The sequence below is a fragment of the Staurois parvus genome, unplaced genomic scaffold (genome assembly GCF_062004578.1).
Source record: "Staurois parvus isolate SC_StPar_1 unplaced genomic scaffold, SC_StPar_1.0 ptg001260l, whole genome shotgun sequence".
In the NCBI taxonomy this organism is placed as follows: Eukaryota; Metazoa; Chordata; class Amphibia; order Anura; family Ranidae; genus Staurois; species Staurois parvus.
This window is the reverse complement of record NW_028319056.1, coordinates 150157-168951: the sequence shown is the minus strand read 5'-3', so window position 1 is coordinate 168951 and position 18795 is coordinate 150157. Positions and strand designations below refer to the sequence as shown.

Genomic DNA, 18795 nt, shown 5'->3' with positions numbered 1-18795 from the left:
CATGGATATGACGGAGATGTTTGATTCATGTATATGATGGGGATGTTTGATTCATGTATATGATGGGGATGTTTGATTCATGTATATGATGGGGATGTTTGATTCATGGATATGATGGGGATGTTTGATTCATGTATATGATGGGGATGTTTGATTCATGGATATGACGGAGATGTTTGATTCATGGATATGACGGAGATGTTTGATTCATGTATATGATGGGGATGTTTGATTCATGTATATGATGGAGATGTTTGATTCATGTATATGATGGGGATGTTTGATTCATGTATATGATGGAGATGCTTGATTCATGTATATGATGGAGATGTTTGATTCATGTATATGACGGAGATGTTTGATTCATGTATATGACGGAGATGTCTGATTCATGTATATGACGGTGATGTTTGATTCATGTATATGACGGAGATGTTTGATTCATGTATATGACGGAGATGTTTGATTCATGTATATGATGGAGATGCTTGATTCATGTATATGACGGAGATGTTTGATTCATGTATATGATGGAGATGTTTGATTCATGTATATGATGGAGATGCTTGATTCATGTATATGACGGAGATGTTTGATTCATGTATATGATGGAGATGTTTGATTCATGTATATGATGGAGATGTTTGATTCATGTATATGATGGAGATGTTTGATTCATGTATATGATGGAGATGTTTGATTCATGTATATGATGGAGATGCTTGATTCATGTATATGACGGAGATGTTTGATTCATGTATATGATGGAGATGTTTGATTCATGTATATGACGGAGATGCTTGATTCATGTATATGACGGAGATGTTTGATTCATGTATATGATGGAGATGTTTGATTCATGTATATGACGGAGATGTTTGATTCATGTATATGATGGAGATGTTTGATTCATGTATATGATGGACATGTTTGATTCATGTATATGACGGTGATGTTTGATTCATGTATATGATAGAGATGTTTGATTCATGTATATGATGGAGATGTTTGATTCATGTATATGACGGAGATGTTTGATTCATGTATATGACGGAGATGTCTGATTCATGTATATGACGGACATGTTTGATTCATGTATATGATGGACATGTTTGATTCATGTATATGATGGACATGTTTGATTCATGGATATGACGGAGATGTTTGATTCATGGATATGACGGAGATGTTTGATTCATGGATATGATGGGGATGTTTGATTCATGGATATGATGGAGATGTTTGACTCATGTATATGATGGAGATGTTTAATTCATGTATATGATAGAGATGTTTGATTCATGTATATGATGGGGATGTTTGATTCATGTATATGATGGGGATGTTTGATTCATGTATATGATGGGGATGTTTGATTCATGTATATGATGGGGATGTTTGATTCATGTACATGTTCATCTTCTGTAGATCTTTTTCATCATGAGGAAGAAGTTCAATCAGATCTCCTTCCTCCATGTCTATCACCATGCCACCATGATCTTCAACTGGTGGGCCGGGGTCAAATACGTGGCCGGAGGACAGGGTGAGTATAGTTTGATTAGCGATCCATGCTGTGCTCTTCACTCCTCCAGCTCCGTGAGGGAACAAGGACGTTCAGTGTTGTTCTATCCATGTGTAATGAGGCCCCAGCACAGCATCGGCCATGTGTTTGGCTGTGTCAGGAGTTTGTGAGGGATTTTTTTTTCTATTAATTCTTTGTTGTTTTTACTATTTCAGCTCACATTCCTTTACAGTCTCTTACAGACCAGAATCATGTTTACTTTTATAATATGTGCTCATTGAAGTTTTTTTTTTTTGGGGGGGGGGGGGTAGGACAAACAAGGCTTTCTTTCTGTGATTATAGTCTTGCAAAATTATTGTATTATTTTATGCTGTTCATTGAAAAAAAAATATCACAAAATAATGTATTTATGCTTTAGACCGTGTTAAAAAAAATAGTTATTTAAAAGTTAATACAATGTATTTGTTTTTAAATAGTAATTAAAAAAAACAGTTCTTTGCAAATTAAAGTATAATTTAAAACCATTTTTTTCAGTTTTGAATAGAGTGGAGAGGGATTAGATCCCCTGTCAGGCTGTCATTACTGTCTGTACCCCCGTTAGGGAGATTCCCTCTCTCTACTTGTCCTGTTTACCGTTAACCTTAAAAGTAAAAGAAATCCTACATTTTTGGTTGTCACCAGAACAAGAATAGAGGGGAAATCTTTCAATGAGGACACTTTTTTCTGGTGACAACCAGGGGTTCCCTTACTTTGAAGGGATTTCTCTCACTTCCTGTTTTGGCTATGGGCCAGGAAGTGTAAAGAAATCCCCGCATATATTTTATATATATATAATTATTACTTTTATTGAAAATTAATTAGGTTGAACGTAGGGTTGAAGTAAAACTAAAACAAGGACTCCCTGGCAGTGCTTTCATCTGCTTTTCTCTCCTGAAGGACAGAACCATCTTTGTTTTGGCATCACCTATTGGGTCGTCTATCTTAAACCATCATTTCCCCACTTGTGTTTTGCAGCATTTTTCATCGGCATGCTGAACTCTTTTGTCCACATCTTCATGTACCTGTACTACGCTCTGGCGGTCCTGGGGCCCTCCGTGCAGAAGTACTTGTGGTGGAAGAGATACTTGACCATACTTCAGCTGGTGAGTGTCCATGAGATGCGGCTGTTGGAGAATAATGACTCCTATCACTCTACTACTGATCAATGCAAAGATTTCTAGAAAGCTAAACAGCAATTCCAGAGAAGAAGTAAAAGTATTCAGCAAGCTGACATTGTCATCCAGCAAATACTGCAGCTGTGCTAAAGTCATAATATATACTAGTGTAGGTAAATGGAAGGTGCTGTCAGGTACATTCAGATTGCATCTGAGATTATGTTGGGAAGTTTCTAAGTTCCATCATCCACAGCAGAATTTGACCTGAAGCTAACCTCCTAACCTGTTTAAAATCTGACCTCCGGCCATCCCATCAGTCTTGTACAGGTGCACTGGCTCCTCCCCTTCAGTCTTGCACAGGTGTACCGGCTCCTCCCCTTCAGTCTTACACAGGTGTACCGGCTCCTCCCCTTCAGTCTTGCACAGTTGTACCGGCTCCTCCCCTTCAGTCTTGCACAGGTGTACCTGCTCCTCCCCTTCAGTCTTCCACAGGTGTACCGGCTCCTCCCCTTCAGTCTTGCACAGTTGTACCGCCCCTACCCTTCAGTTTTGCACCGTTATACTGGCTCCTCCCCTTCAGTCTTGTACAGGTGTACTGGTTCCTCCCCTTCAGTCTTGTACAGGTGTACCGGCACCTCCCCTTCAGTCTTGCACAGTTATACCAGCTCCTTCCCTCCAGTCTTGCACAGGTTACTAGCTCCTCCCCTTCAGTCTTGCACAGTTATACTGGCTCCTCCCCTTCAATCTAGCACAGGTGTACCAGCTCCTCCCCTTCAATCTTGCACAATTATACCGGCTCCTCCCCTCCAGTCTTGCACAGGTGTACCAACTCCTCCCCTCCAGTCTTACACAGTTATACCAGCTCCTCCCCTTCAGTCTTGCACAGGTGTACCAGCTCCTCCCCTTCAGGCTTACACAGGTATACCGGCTTCTCCCCTTCAGTCTTGTACAGGTGTACCGACTCCTCCCCTTCAGTCTTGTACAGGTGTACCGACTCCTCCCCTTCAGTCTTGCACAGGTGTACCGGCTCCTCCGCTTCAGTCTTGCACAGGTGTAGCGGCTCCTCCCCTGGACTGAAATGGCTTCCTCTGATGTCACTGCACACTTTCAGCTTCTCACAATGTGCATTAGAAGCTGCAGCAAGTCAGAAAGAGCTTTGCCTCATTCCTGGCGGGAGGGTTGTCCAGCATCCTCCAGCCCTATTCTCCCCAGCCTGACCCGCCCCTGGCTCACCAGGCTTTAAGTTCTTTCAGTGATGGAGGCTCAGAATTACATGTGGGCATTACCTGGGGGTGACTGTATGCAAATTAAGTCTGCCTAGGAATGCCCACTCCTCCAGGCTGACACCAAAGGCATTTTGATATTTGCATAACTCCTCCCAAGAGCCAGCCCTCTGCTTGCATCAGGACTGAGGGCTTTTGACAGGAAGCAGAATGTAATGAAAAAGGAAAAGTTTTATATAAAAATATTTTTGCACATTGTTCAATTGCTTGCTAACACAAATTGATAATAAGCCAATCACATGGCAGAAACTCATGACTATTGCACCAGAGATAGGCTCGTCCACTTCCCCATTACCACCATTACCGTTCCGCACCAACCCCCTTCCCCTTAACCAATTATACTAACAAAAGACATAACACCAATTTTGGAGTAAATGGCCAACATGGCCTTTTATTAACAACTCAAGTTACAATACACCAACCATTCCTTATAACAGAAACCCACATAATTGTTGTTGGTCTTCGAAGGCACCCCAAAACGATCCGAAATGCACCTGCGGACAACCATATACACTAGGCCTCCAGCCGCAACCAACCAGCTCGGAGACAACCATACCGTCCGCAGTGCAGCACCACCACCTTCCAGTTAAACCTTGGTTAACTGGGAATGTCCCCGGGCATCCCATACCACGGATGGGTCCCACACCATTGTTGTTTACCTTCCAAATAAGAACCGCCTCCAAAGACCAACAACCGCCACCAACCATTCCTTATAACAGAAACCCACAGAATTGTTGTTGGTCTTCGAAGGCACCCCAAAACGATCCGAAATGCACCTGCGGACAACCATATACACTAGGCCTCCAGCCGCAACCAACCAGCTCAGAGACAACCATACCGTCCGCAGTGCAGCACCACCACCTTCCAGTTAAACCTTGGTTAACTGGGAATGTCCCCGGGCATCCCATACCACGGATGGGTCCCACACCATTGTTGTTTACCTTCCAAATAAGAACTGCCTCCAAAGACCAACAACCGCCCATGAACCAACATAATCCCCCCCTCTACCTGGAGGGACCCAAAACTCACCCAAACAGGGAGGGCGGGAGGGAAGCTCACACTCTTGCCGTCCAGCTAACTGACTCCCCCTCACAGAACCTCCCATCCTAAGGTGCAGCAAAACCCCACCTACACCAACCTCTACCAATCAGCTACCCCCCACTAACAATAACAAAATCCTCCTGGAGCTACCTTAACCCTTTCTGCTCTTCCTTCCCCCACTCTGGGCCTAGTCATGTATGCCCTGCGCTATTTCTTCTTTCTTTCGCTACGGGCATTTCTTGACTATTGCACCAGAGATAGGCTCGTCCACTTCCCCATTACCACCATTACCGTTCCGCACCAACCCCCTTCCCCTTAACCAATTATACTAACAAAAGACATAACACCAATTTTGGAGTAAATGGCCAACATGGCCTTTTATTAACAACTCAAGTTACAATACACCAACCATTCCTTATAACAGAAACCCACATAATTGTTGTTGGTCTTCGAAGGCACCCCAAAACGATCCGAAATGCACCTGCGGACAACCATATACACTAGGCCTCCAGCCGCAACCAACCAGCTCGGAGACAACCATACCGTCCGCAGTGCAGCACCACCACCTTCCAGTTAAACCTTGGTTAACTGGGAATGTCCCCGGGCATCCCATACCACGGATGGGTCCCACACCATTGTTGTTTACCTTCCAAATAAGAACCGCCTCCAAAGACCAACAACCGCCACAGCACGCTGGGTAAGCCCTTACCCATGCGTGCCACGCCACAAATGAACAGCCCGCTGCATGCCATCCTGCAGATCCAGGGACCATAAATCCGTCCCAACCGCATTCAAATGTACCCCATCGCACCTGAGATACCGCCAAGTATCCACCTCCAACTCCAAGCGCCAGACCACTAACCCCCCATGGTGACTAAAGAAACGCCCCACCTCTCTGTTAGCCTTAATCCGAGCCTTGTTGAGCCTCTCTACCGACCGCGCCCAACGCCAAGAGGCACGGGCGACAATGTCGGACCACACCACCACCATCCCCGGATAAGCCCGCCGCAACTGAAGAAAGTCCAGCTTGACATCTCGCACCAGCTCCCGCTCAGCGTGCCTGAAAAAAACACCCATGCCCCACTGGACGACGGGACAAAAATTCCCGAACCGCCCGCACTGGGCACACCAGTGAAGCCGGAAGAACGAAAAAACGCACCCGACCACCACGTCCCAATTGGTCCGTCTTAGACCGACGTACCAGCACCTCCACCCATTCACCGAAGCACCTGACTTCATCCACCAATAACCCCCCAAGAACCGATTTGGACGGGCTAACGAGCTCCCCAATACGCAACGCCCCAAAAAAGGCTACCGCAAAAGCCGCCCGAAATAAGCACACCTCAAAGTCCGAAGAACACACAGACCACCAATGCACAAACAAAGACCCCAACAACTCAAAAGACACCGGACGATGAGAATCCTTACATCGATGAGCGCTCCGGTAACCCCGGAGAGCCTGCCGAACCCAAAAAATCTTCAGTGAAATCCTGACACCCTTGCAACTTAAAGAAGAATGCCAAACCCGCCAGTCGGCGATCCACCGCAGCAGCCGACACCCCCCGCTCAAAATTCCGCGCCACAAAGTACAATACCGCCAAAAACACCTCCGGCCCCCAGGGATCAATCTCAACCCGCTGTAGCAGATCCAGCCACTCCCACCAGACCCTAGAGTATGCAGACCAAGTCGCCTCACTCACCGAACGCCGGATCCAGCCCGCAAGGACTCCAAGGCAATCTCCCACAGCCCGTCGGGACAAGGAACCCCGTGTTGCTCCACCGCCGGCGCCACCTCTCGGAATTTGTCCCACTGAAAGCGAGACAAAGCGTCAGCCACGGTGTTATCAACCCCAGGGAGACGCACCGCATGGAGAAAAACATTCAGACGCAGACAACGCAACACTAAATGGCGAAGCAAGGCCACCACCGGTCGTGAAGAAGCTGAGACCCGATTGATGACCTGAACCACCCCCAAATTGTCACAGTGACAACGCACGTTTAGATTTCGAAAATCCTCTCCCCAAACCTCAACCGCCAACACCGGAAAAAGTTCCAACAACACCAAGTTGCGAAGAAAACCCGCCTCCCGCCAGGAAGCTGGCCACGAGGCCGTACTCCATCAACCCTGGAAAAAGCCCCATAGCCCGCCGCCGCCGCCGCGTCCCTGAACCATTCCAAGTCAAAATTGCTAACAGGGCCAGACATCCAGAGAGCCCGCCCATTAAACGAATCCAAAAAGGTGTGCCACAAATGCAAGTCCTCCCGATGATCCCGAGTCAACCGAATAAAATGTAAAGGGGAGGTAATCCCTGCCGTCGCCGCCGCCGCCAACCGGCGGCAGAACACCCGACCCATGGGCAGAATCCGACAAGCGAAGTGAAGTTTTGCCCAACAACGACTGTAAGGCCCGCAGCTGAATTTTTCGCTTGCCCCAGCACCCCACGTAGTTCCCCTGGTAGAGCCACCAGCTTAACCTCAGGCAAGCGGCACTCCATCGTGCCGGAATCCAAAACAATGCCCAAGAAAGTCATCTCCATAGCCGGGCCCACAGTCTTATCCACCGCCAGAGGAACCCCGAAACGTTCAGCAAAGTGTTGCAAAGTGGCCAGCAAAACTGCACATACTCCGGAATCTGGCGGACCCACGCAAAGAAAATCATCCAAATATTGGATGACCGAATTCACCCCTGAGATATCCTGCACCACCCACTCCACGAATGAACTGAACCTCTCGAACAAAGCGCAAGATATAGAACACCCCATAGGAAGGCACTTATCAACGTAAAAATAGCCCTGCCAATGACAATCCAAAAAACGAAAACTGTCCGGATGGACTGGCAACAGTCGAAAAGCCGACTCAACGTCCGATTTCGCCATGAGCGCACCGCGCCCATACCGACGGACCCAGAAAACAGCCACATCAAAAGACGTGTAAGACACCGAACATGACTCCGAATCAATAGCATCATTCACCGACCCCCCCTTAGGGAAGGACAGGTGGTGAATTAACCTAAACGCATTCGGCTCCTTCTTGGGCACAACCCCCAAGGGAGAAACAACCAAATCCGAAAACAGAGCGCAAGCAAACGGACCCCCCCATGCGTCCCAACCCCACTTCCTTACGCAACTTAGCCGAAACCCCCTCCTCATGCCGCAAGGCCGACCGCAAATTCCGAGCTAAGGGAGGAATCAAAGTCAAAGTACACGGGATGCGAAAACCCTCCGAAAAACCCGCCGTCAGCAACACTGCAGCTGCGCGATCAGGATACCTCTTTAAGAAAAGCCCCATCCTTTCCACTCGCACCGGAGTCGTCCCTCTTACCAGCATGCTCTCCGGAAAGGCCTCGACCCCGCTGGAAACAGCGCGACAAGGGATGGGAGCCCCCGCACCCGGAACATTTGTGCCTAAAACGGCAAGACCCACCAAATCAACACGTCCCCTCTTGGAACTGCCAGAAGAACCCCTGACGCCTGGAGGCCGATTGTCCCGGGAAGAACGAACCGCCGGCCCCGCTCTGAAAAAACAAACCAGGGGCCCTCGCCGGTGTCATGAGTCGCATCCAGAGGCCAACGTCCTTATGATCCCAACGCAACGACTGGCGAACCGCCCTCCGCTGCCTAAACTGCTCAACGTACCGAAGCCACGCAGTACCCCCAGAAACCCCGTGAGCCTCACCAATGGCATCAAGGTAACAGAACAGTGCCAAGCAATGTTCAGGAGCCTCCTCCCTAATCACTAGCCATGATCGCGAACGCCTGCAACCAATTTGCAAAGGTACGCGGGATAAAACGAAAACGCCGCTGCTCCGCTTCCACCTGCCTACTCTCGTCAACCCGGGACCCTTCAAAAGGAAAACGCTCCAAAGGCAAGAGTGAGAATATATCAACGTACTCCCCACTCCAAAGCTACTCCCGTACCTCCGACTGTAAATGCGCACCCAAAGGGCCCTCAAAACACACGTACACTTCGCCCCTGGCCGATTCCGCCAAGCCGACAGGCCCGGACACCCTCGAATCTGCACCCAACACCGCGGAGGGGGCCGCAGAACCCCGATCACCTGTCGTGGCCGGAACAACCCCTAGCCCAGACCCCGGAGGAGAAGAGACCCCCGGATGCCGCACGTCCCCGCTGTCCTGTACAAGAACCCCGAAACCTTCCCCACCATCCGGCGGGAGCCACGCAGAAGCAGGCCCAGGCGCCCCACTCAAGACGCCGCAACAGGTCCCGCAAACCGGAAATCACATCACCGAGACCCCCACCCATACCCGACGGGGGAATGCCGACAGTGCACGCCGCAGAGGCCGCGCCCACCGTAGCGGCCCTACCACCCCCCAGCAGGTCCCGTAACGCAGAAGAAAAAGAGATAGACCCCAGAACAGGTAACTCACCAGGCTGCCCAGGAGATGCCCCTTCAGCCGCGTGCTCACGATCCACCGTTGTAGAGCGGCCAGCCGTCGCCCCCGCATCGGGTTCCGACAGCTCGCCCTCCGACCTCTCGTCCTCCGCACGCTGTTCAGATGGCCTCCCGGTCCCAGGAGCCACGGGTCCTGCTGGTCTGTGCCGCTCACGACTCTGCCTCCCGGCACCAGACACGCTCACCGCCGTCCCTGGGCTCCGACCTGCAGCACTGCCAGCTGCCCTCCGCCCAGCTCCAGTCTTCCGCTGATGCTGCTGTGGAGCAAGAGCACCAGACCGTCCAGGGGGCCCGCCGGCCGCAGCAGTAGACAGCCCAGCAGCCGCAGAACTCCCTGCTGCACTCCGTCCAGTGCCGATCCCACGCTGCTGCCTCACTGGAGCCGGAGCCCCAGACTTCTCAGGGGGCCCGCCGGCCGCAACAGGAGACAGCCCGGCAGCCGCAGCTGTGCGCCTCCCACGCAGGGCTCCCTCCCTGACCGGCACCTTGTCAGTGGAGGAGCCGCAGATTCTGCTTCTGCCTCCATGCCGTGTGGGCGGGGGGGGAGGGGCTTCCCCCGCACGAGGCCCCGCCCACTGAGCTCCGCCGATGGCGGGGATTCCTCCCGGCTTCCCCGCTAGCAGAGGCAAGGGAGCGCCCTGCAAGCGGAGCCGGAGGGGCCCGAGCGGGGCTCCCATGGTGGTGCTGAGCTCTGGGAGGGGGGGGGGGGGAGCCCGGGCTAAAGCGTTCCGGAGGCCTAGACCTCCGAGCACGTGGGCCCTCCCGCCCCCCTGCTGCAGGAGATGAGCCCAGATCCTGCAAGAGATCCGAGACACGGCTCTGCAGCCAGTCCATCCCCCTGTCCTCTGCTGCCTCCTGCAGCTGAGCCAAAAGGCTGTCCATGGCAGGGCTAAAGGTGGCCTGAAGCAAGGTGTGCTAAACAGACACCAAGCTCACACTCTTGCCGTCCAGCTAACTGACTCCCCCTCACAGAACCTCCCATCCTAAGGTGCAGCAAAACCCCACCTACACCAACCTCTACCAATCAGCTACCCCCCACTAACAATAACAAAATCCTCCTGGAGCTACCTTAACCCTTTCTGCTCTTCCTTCCCCCACTCTGGGCCTAGTCATGTATGCCCTGCGCTATTTCTTCTTTCTTTCGCTACGGGCATTTCTATATATTTAGGCATCTAGACATGATCAAGAAGACTTGTTGAAGTTAAAACTGAGCATCAGAATGAGGAATAAAGGGGATTTAAGTGACTTTGAATATGGCATACTTGTTGGTGCCAGACGGGCTAATCTGAGTATTTCAAAAACTGTTGATCTTCTGGGATTTTCACTCATGACCATCTCTAGGGTTTACAGAAAAGGGTCCGAAAAAGAGAAAATATCCAGTGAGCTGCAGTTGTGTGGAGGAAATGCCTTGTTGATGTCAGAGAAGGGGCAGACTGGTTGCTGCGACATTCAGATGATAGGGTCAGAATTTGGCGTAAACAACAGGAAAGCATGGATCCATCCTGCCTTGTATCAATGGTTCCGGCTGGTGGTGTCATGGTGTGGGGGATCCATCCTGCCTTGTATGAATGGTTCAGGCTGGTGGTGGTGGTGCTATGGTGTGGGGGGATCCATCCTGCCTTGTATCTATGGTTCAGGCTGGTGGTGGTGGTGTCATGGTCTGCGAGATCCATCCTGCCTTGTATTAACTGTTCAGGCTGGTGGTAGTGGTGTCATGGTATTGGGGATCCATCCTGCCTTGTATCAACAGTACAGGCTGGTGGTGGGGGTACCATGATGTGGGGGGATCCATCCTGCCTTGTATCAATGGTTCAGGCTGGTGGTGGGGGTACCATGGTGTGGGGGGATCCATCCTGCCTTGTTTTAATGGTTCAGGCTTGTGGTGGTGGTGTCATGGTGTGGGGGATCCATCCTGCCTTGTATCAATGGTTCAGACTTGTGGTGGTGGTGTCATGGTGTGGGGGATCCATCCTGCCTTGTATCAACGGTTCAGACTGGTGGTGGTGGTGTCATGGTGTGGGGGATCCATCCTGCCTTCTATCAATGGTTCAGGCTGGTGGTGGTGATGTAATGGTGTGGGGGATCCATCCTGCCTTGTATCAATGGTTCAGGCTGGTGGTGGTGTCATGGTGTGGGGGATCCATCCTGCCTTGTATCAACGGTTCAGACTGGTGGTGGTGGTGTCATGGTGTGGTGGATCCATCCTGCCTTGTATCAACGGTTCAGACTGGTGGTGGTGGTGTCATGGTGTGGGGGATCCATCCTGCCTTGGATCAACAGTTCAGGCTGGTGGTGTCATGGTGTGGGGGGATCCATCCTGCCTTGTATCAATGGTTTGGGCTGGTGGTGGTGGTGCCATGGTGTGGGCGAGATTTTCTTGGCACTAGCAAGGTGTGATTATATACTGCACATCCCAATTGACATGATGTGTAAAGTTAGTTGAGCAAGTTCAAGGGCAGGATGGTTGGTGCTTCCGTCTATTTATACCCAACAGCGTGTTACCGGCTGGAATTCTTCCCTGCTCTATGTTCCTGGAATCTTATCACATGGGGGAGATATGTCAGCAGACACATTGTTCCACCTCCCAGACTACACAATGGAGTTGATTTACCAAAGCTGGAGAGTGCAGAATCTGGGGCAGCTGTGCACAGGAGCCTATAAGCTTCTAACTAAGCTGATTGGGTTCTATGCAGAGCTGCACCAGATTTTTTGCGTTCGTTTTAGTAGATCAATGGTGTATATAATGTGCTCAGCCCACCCATGATCATGGATGTGCAAATTCTCCTCCAAAGCAAGATCTGGAGTTTTCTTACTTAGACACACCTATAAAGTTTGCTTTTTGTCTGGTTTGCAGTGCTTTTCGTGGTTTGTTTTGCTTTTTTCTACACACGTTTTTGACATGTTTTGGACGCGTTTTGTTCAGCTCCTTTTTTTGTTTGGAATTTTTTTTTGTGGACAGAATTTGCAGACAAAATAAAAGTACAAAAAGCAAAGCGCAGCAAAAATGCACTACCATGCATTTCAGCAGCTTCTCCATTGAACTCTATTGTAGCAAAAACGCTGCTTTTTGCTTTTAAAGCGGAGTTCCACTCATTCTGCAAAAAAATAAGTCAGCAGCTACAAAAACTGCAGCTGCTGATTTTTAAAAAAACAGCCACCCTGTCCTTAGATCCTGCAGTGCCCCCACCGCAGTCCGGTTCAGCGGCTATCCTGTATTCCAGATGCCGGCATCCTCAGTGTGGGCACCTGGCTGTGACAGCTTGCGGCTCACTGCACATGCACGAGTAGCGCTGCGCTTCATGAATGGCCCCGTTGTCTTCTGGGACCTGTCACGTGTCCTACAAGACTTCGGGGAGGGAGGGCAGGAGGACAGGAGGACAACAACTTCCGTTTCTCAGCAGAAGTGGGAATCTGTCAAATTCGGGTACCCGTTCTCTCCCCCCCCCCCCTTTTGGGTGGAACGCTGCTTTAAAAAAGTCCCCGATTCTTTCCAAAAACATTGCGGCTCAAAAAAGCATAGAGGTGAATGTGTTCCATAGGAAAAGCACTGAAACACTGTGAACAGAGCCTATCAGACAACAAGGTGGGACAAGGAATATAACTTTAGTATGTATGTAAAGAGAACCTGTATCCTGCACACAGAATACAACCCAACACATCGGACTCCATAGGGTGCAGTTGGTTCCTCCTCCTTCTCACCTTCTTTCATTCAACCCAATTTAACCAAAAAGTTGCCATTTGGGCTGTGCATGCTTTACTAACTGCCATTTTGTCAGTTAAGAAGACAATGCCACTTTGCACAATCAAGGCAGAATTCCAATGTATGCAGCGCCCAGCACCCCAAGGATTTTATACTTACCAAGCCCCATAGCTGATGTACTCTAGTTAACATTCAGATTGGTTCCCCGTTGTCAGCTGGAACACCAGCCAATAAGTGGGATTGAGAGCCGACAGTCACACAAAGTGTGGGCTGCTGACCCTGAAATTGTGGGGGAAGGGGTGTTTAAGAACATATCCTCACCATGGGGCATGTATATTATTATTATTATTATTATACAGGATTTATGGCGCCAACAGTTTTCTCAGCGCTTTACTATATAAAGGGAGACAATACAGCAACAATACAGTTCAATACAAGAGGGAAAGGAGGGCCCTGATCCTGGGAGCTTACAATCTAGGAGGAGGGGCTAGTGGCACAAAAAGTAATAACTGTGGGGGATGGACTGGTAGGAGGAATAGAAGATTCCATTATTAGCTGAAGTCAGGATAGGCTTCCCTGAAGAGAGAGGTTTTCAGAGATCGCCTAAAAGTGAGCAGAGTAGGCGATAATGGGATAAATTGGGTTAGAGAATTCCAGAGGATGGGGAAGCTCTGGAGAAGTCCTGGAGATGAGCATGGGAGGAGGAGACAAGGGAGCTAGAGATCAGGAGGTCATGCAAGGAGCGGAGAGGATGGTTTGGGTGATATTTGGAGACAAGATTGGTGATGTCATTAGGGGCGGAGTTATAAATGGCAATGTATAGTTGATACATACTGTATGTACGTTGAAGACAGCCATGTTTGCTCCTTAGATATACAGGCTCTGCTGTAGTGTTACTCAGTGACTACTTTAGGCATTGTTCACAAATCGGTACACATGATGCTGTGAGACCATATTCCGTTCAGCAAGCAGTACCTCCACCAAAATGCGACTCATTTAAGTGAATGGGGCCACACTATAACCGTGGTGCGGCTGTGGTGCGTGCTTTTCAGATTTAAAAAAAAAAAAAGGCAGTGAGGAGGCATCCTATCACCTCCTGGCCACCTGTCAACTTCCAGAAAAGTGATTCACCACGGATCACTTTACGGAGGGGCAACAAAGCAAACAAGACCAAAAAGCTTCTCTCTCTAACCGCCAGGTATGCTTACCCCAAATAGAGGAGACTCTACAATTGAATGAAGAATACATGAAGTAACTGTTAGAAAACACAGAGTAACAAGAATGTGATCATGTAAAAGTTCTATAAAAAATAACTTTACTTAAATGATACAATAAGTCTAAAATGGAATAATAACTGAAAATGAATTCTATGTCACAAACAGCACTGAGTTTCATTGGTGCAGAGCTATGATTGTTCCTCATAGGTGGGACTGTGTTTGAATGTGTGTTTTTATCTCTGCAGACCCAGTTTGTGGCAATTGCTTTCCACTCCGGCTACAACCTCTTCACAGACTGTCCCTTTCCCGATGGGTTCAACGGAGCCGTCTTTGCGTATATCATTTCCCTCATCATCCTTTTCCTCAACTTCTACTTCCAGACCTACATCCGCCAATCCCACAAGAAGAAGTTGTGAGAAATCTCCGCCTCTGAGCAGAGGATGCTCCTCCCACGAGGAGCAGAACACAGAACAGCAGTATCAGTCTGAAAGTGTGTATGACAAAAGCAGAGAGTGTTATGAGAAGTGAAGAAACAGAGAATAAGGGACCATAGACAGCCAGGATGCTGCTCAGGACCACCCAAGGGTTGTGTAATCATATACAGTGCCAAAGAACCACTAACCTTCTGGAGGAATATTAAAGCCCGGTTCAGGGGGCCACACAGCCTGGGTGCTATGATCACTTAGAGTCCTGAGAGCAGAGTGGGAGTTGTAGTTTTAAAGGCACTCATATGGTCAGCGGCAACTCCCCCCTTTAACTGTTATTTGCTGCTTGTTACTCAAAGAGATGAATTTGGAAGATTTCAACTTTTCTTTTTTTCATTTATTTATTAAGAACACTTTTTTTATTCATTGAAGAGTGACAGTTGCTGTTCTGTTAATTGCCTGAATTCATACACTGTCTCCCAGGTTCTGAGTGTGCATAATAATGGGCAGCACAGTGGCTAAATGGTCAGCACTTCCACCTGGCAGTACTCGGGTTGTTGGTTTGAATCCCAACCACAGCACCACATGCCTGGAGTTTGCATGTTCTCCCTGTGCCTGCGTGGGTTTCCTCCGGGTACTCCGGTTTCCTCCCACACTCCAAAGACATGCTGGGAGGTGAATTGGCTCCTGTCTAAATTGTCCCTAGTATGTGTATGTATGAATGTGAGTTAGGGACCTTAGATTGTATGCCCCTCAGGGGCGGGGACTGATGTGAATGTACAATATATATGTAAAGTGCTGCGTAAATTGATGATGTTATATAAGTACCTGAAATAAATAGGGCGTGCTTGAATTCTTTTCTACCGCAGATATCAAAACACAGCAATGGTGTGAACGGCTGCATTTTTTTCAGGACAAATTGGGCTTTCATTTGGTGGTAAATGGTAACGGATATCTCCTGATTTATTTTTAGTATCAAAAGAAAACTGGCCCAAAATAGTAAAAAAAAATAGTTTTTTTTATTTAGCTGTGTGTTTCTTGTTATGACCATAACCTACCACCAAAGAACAACCCAAAATAAATTCTCCAGCTCTTGATGATCGCAGTGATATCCTATATTGTTGTTTGTACCCATAGTGCAGCCCACGAACAATAGTGCGCATTTTGTTTTTGTCTTTTATTTTTTTACCTAAAACACACTGACATTGACACTGACATTTTTTTTAAATCCTGACCTTTGACCCTGACCTTTTGACCTTTGATCGTGACCTTGCCCCAAACAATAACCCTGGCACTGAACTAGAACCTAAAACCTTGATCTAGGTATTTTTTCTTTATTTTTTAATATTTATTTATCTTTTTTTTTTTTTTTTTTTTACAAACTTTTTTTTTTCTCTCTATGCCAGGAGTTAGAGAGATACAATGTATCTCTCTCCTCCATTCATAGAGAGAGAGAAAAAACAAGGGGGCCGGGCAGCACAGTAACTGATCACTGTGATAGCCAGTCAGAGGCTATCACAGAGTTCATATGACCCGGAATCGGGAGTCACGGGTCCCGATCATTAGAACGGGACCCGGTGCTCTATTTGTGGTATTTGTGCTGGGAGTGCGCAGTGCGGTGCGCTCCCAGCACAGACAGGTATGCAAATATGCGGCCCCACGGAAAGAAGCCCCATTCTGCATATTTGTGTGACGTCAGCCTCAAGGGGTTAACTGCTTTCAGGCCGCCCGCCCGCAATGTACAACAACCAGGCGACCCGTGCAGGGTGCGTCCTGCATATACCACACCATTCTCATAGACGTATCCAAAGCACTCTTAGGACCCATTTACATTTGGGCGGAGTGCTGAAGCAATGGGTCCCAACCTGTGGAACCTCTGGACCCACATTTGTCTTTGGTCATTAAGTCGTGACCCAAAAATAATTTAATTTCCGAAACATTACAATTTATTCCACAAAACAACGTGCGCATTATTCTGCAACGTATATGTACAGTAAACGAGCGGCTTCCTTCCAGAATGGACAGCGCAGTAATCAGAGTGACAATCAGAGTGACAATCAGAGTGACAATCAGAGTGACAATCAGAGTGACAATGAGTGCTGTTGAGGTAAAAACACAGTAAAGTAAATGTGATTGAGACATGAAATGAATTAGAAATAATGGGGGATACTGGGGATGTGTCTTAAGTGTCTCAACCACTGAGGTAATGGTCGGGGCATTAGAAAGGCCTGGGGGGGCCATTTGCCCTGCAGCCCAGTCCGCCCCTGGTCGCGACCCATTACTTGAGAAACATTGTGCTGAAGCATGTCTTAAAGTGTTACAAAACCCACAACAGTACAATCAGTCTGTATAGTCAGTAAAGCATGCTTGTTATACTCACTGTGGGACCTACGGGGTTAATCCTCTGCATTGTGTAAACATGCTGTTTGATCCTGTCTTCTCTGATCCTCTCCTATTTCCAGTGTCCCCCTCTTATCTCCTGATAAGATATCGTGTGGAGTCACTCTGCACATGCTCAGTTTGATGTGTATTGCTACAGAGGTTTTTTTTTTTTCTCTTTTGGAGAGTGCATGTGCTCAGCACAGGGCCAATCAGCTCTGTCCAGTAAGAGGTCAGGGGTCCTGAATCCTCCTAGAGCAAAATGAAAACTCTTCCTACAAGCTTTAGCCAGTGCTCTGCTGGACACCGATAGAAGTCACAAGACTGCTATAAACTGCTGTTGAGAAAAGGTATTTAGCAGTTTATATTTACTAAAATAATTGCATTTCCATGTTCTATGTACTGTGGGAGAGCGGATATAGTGAATGTGGGGTCCGGGGAGAGCGGATATAGTGAATGCGGGGTCCGGGGAGAGCGGATGTAGTGAATGCGGGGTCTGGGGAGAGCGGATATAGTGAATGCAGGGTCCGGGGAGAGTGGATATAGTGAATGCAGGATCCGAGGAGACCAGATATAGTGAATGCGGGGTCCAGGGAGAGCATATATAGTGAATGCGGGGTCCGGGGAGAGCGGATATAGTGAGTGCGGGGTCCGGGGAGAGCAGATATAGTGAATGCGGGGTCCGGGGAGAGCGGATATAGTGAATGCAGGGTCCGGGGAGAGCAGATATAGTGAATGCGGGGTCCGGGGAGAGCGGATGTAGTGAATGCGGGGTCCGGGGAGAGCAGATATAGTGAATGCGGGGTCCGGGGAGAGCGGATATAGTGAATGCAGGGTCCGGGGAGAGCGGATATAGTGAATGCAGGGTCCGGGGAGAGCAGATATAGTGAATGCGGGGTCCGGGGAGAGCGGATGTAGTGAATGCGGGGTCCGGGGAGAGCGGATGTAGTGAATGCGGGGTCCGGGGAGAGCGGATGTAGTGAATGCGGGGTCCGGGGAGAGCGGATGTAGTGAATGCGGGGTCCCGGGTTTAGTATCACTTTAACTGCGTGAAGGCAGAATTTTTAATGGCCCGCCAATACATCCCAGCATGTCCAAATTTGTCCATGACCTATTTTTAGTAACACAATGCACAGCAAAGCACTACCCTGCTTTCCATACCACACAGGCACATTGGGGAATGAATGGCATGTCATTGTACCATTGTGGTTACTACAAGCAAAAGAATGGTTCACACACCTAGGAACTTTCTATACCTTGTCTGGCAATGCTTGGTTTTGGATAAGTTCCTCTTCTCTATCTGTGGCCTGGTGGTGCATGTTTATACCCATTGATGTGAGCTTGCTGAGATGGACACCTAATGGTGGGAAAGTGGAAGTGCAGCTGTTGGTAATGTGCACATAACTTGTCTGTGTTCTGAATGGTCTCTGGTGGAAGTGCGCTGACCGTATTATACTGCACGTTGCATGTTATTACAGGAGCTTTCCATGCTTGGTGTTGAGGTAAGCCATGGGTTAATGAAATCCTGACTGCAGGGCAGACATTATTAGGCGTGTTGTCTCCTTGCAACAGGCTGAATCTGGCAACCATGTATCATCCACTGATATGAATCCTTTGTCTACACGGTGAGTACAGCACAGAAGGCCAACGTGTTTCGACT

The 18795-nt window shown here is 48.7% G+C and overlaps 1 protein-coding gene across 1 annotated transcript in view; it reads left to right on the top strand.

Moving 5' to 3' along the window:
* Positions 1-15778, top strand: part of LOC149437748 (very long chain fatty acid elongase 4-like) — a 30397-nt gene extending 14619 nt beyond the window's left edge. Inside the window, exons 6-8 of the mRNA XM_089660664.1 lie at positions 1429-1543; positions 2537-2664; positions 14577-15778. Coding sequence (XP_089516790.1) covers positions 1429-1543; positions 2537-2664; positions 14577-14747 — 414 coding nt within the window. The 3' untranslated portion in view covers positions 14748-15778. The remainder of the gene's footprint in view (positions 1-1428; positions 1544-2536; positions 2665-14576) is intronic.
* The last annotated feature ends 3017 nt before the right edge of the window (positions 15779-18795 follow it).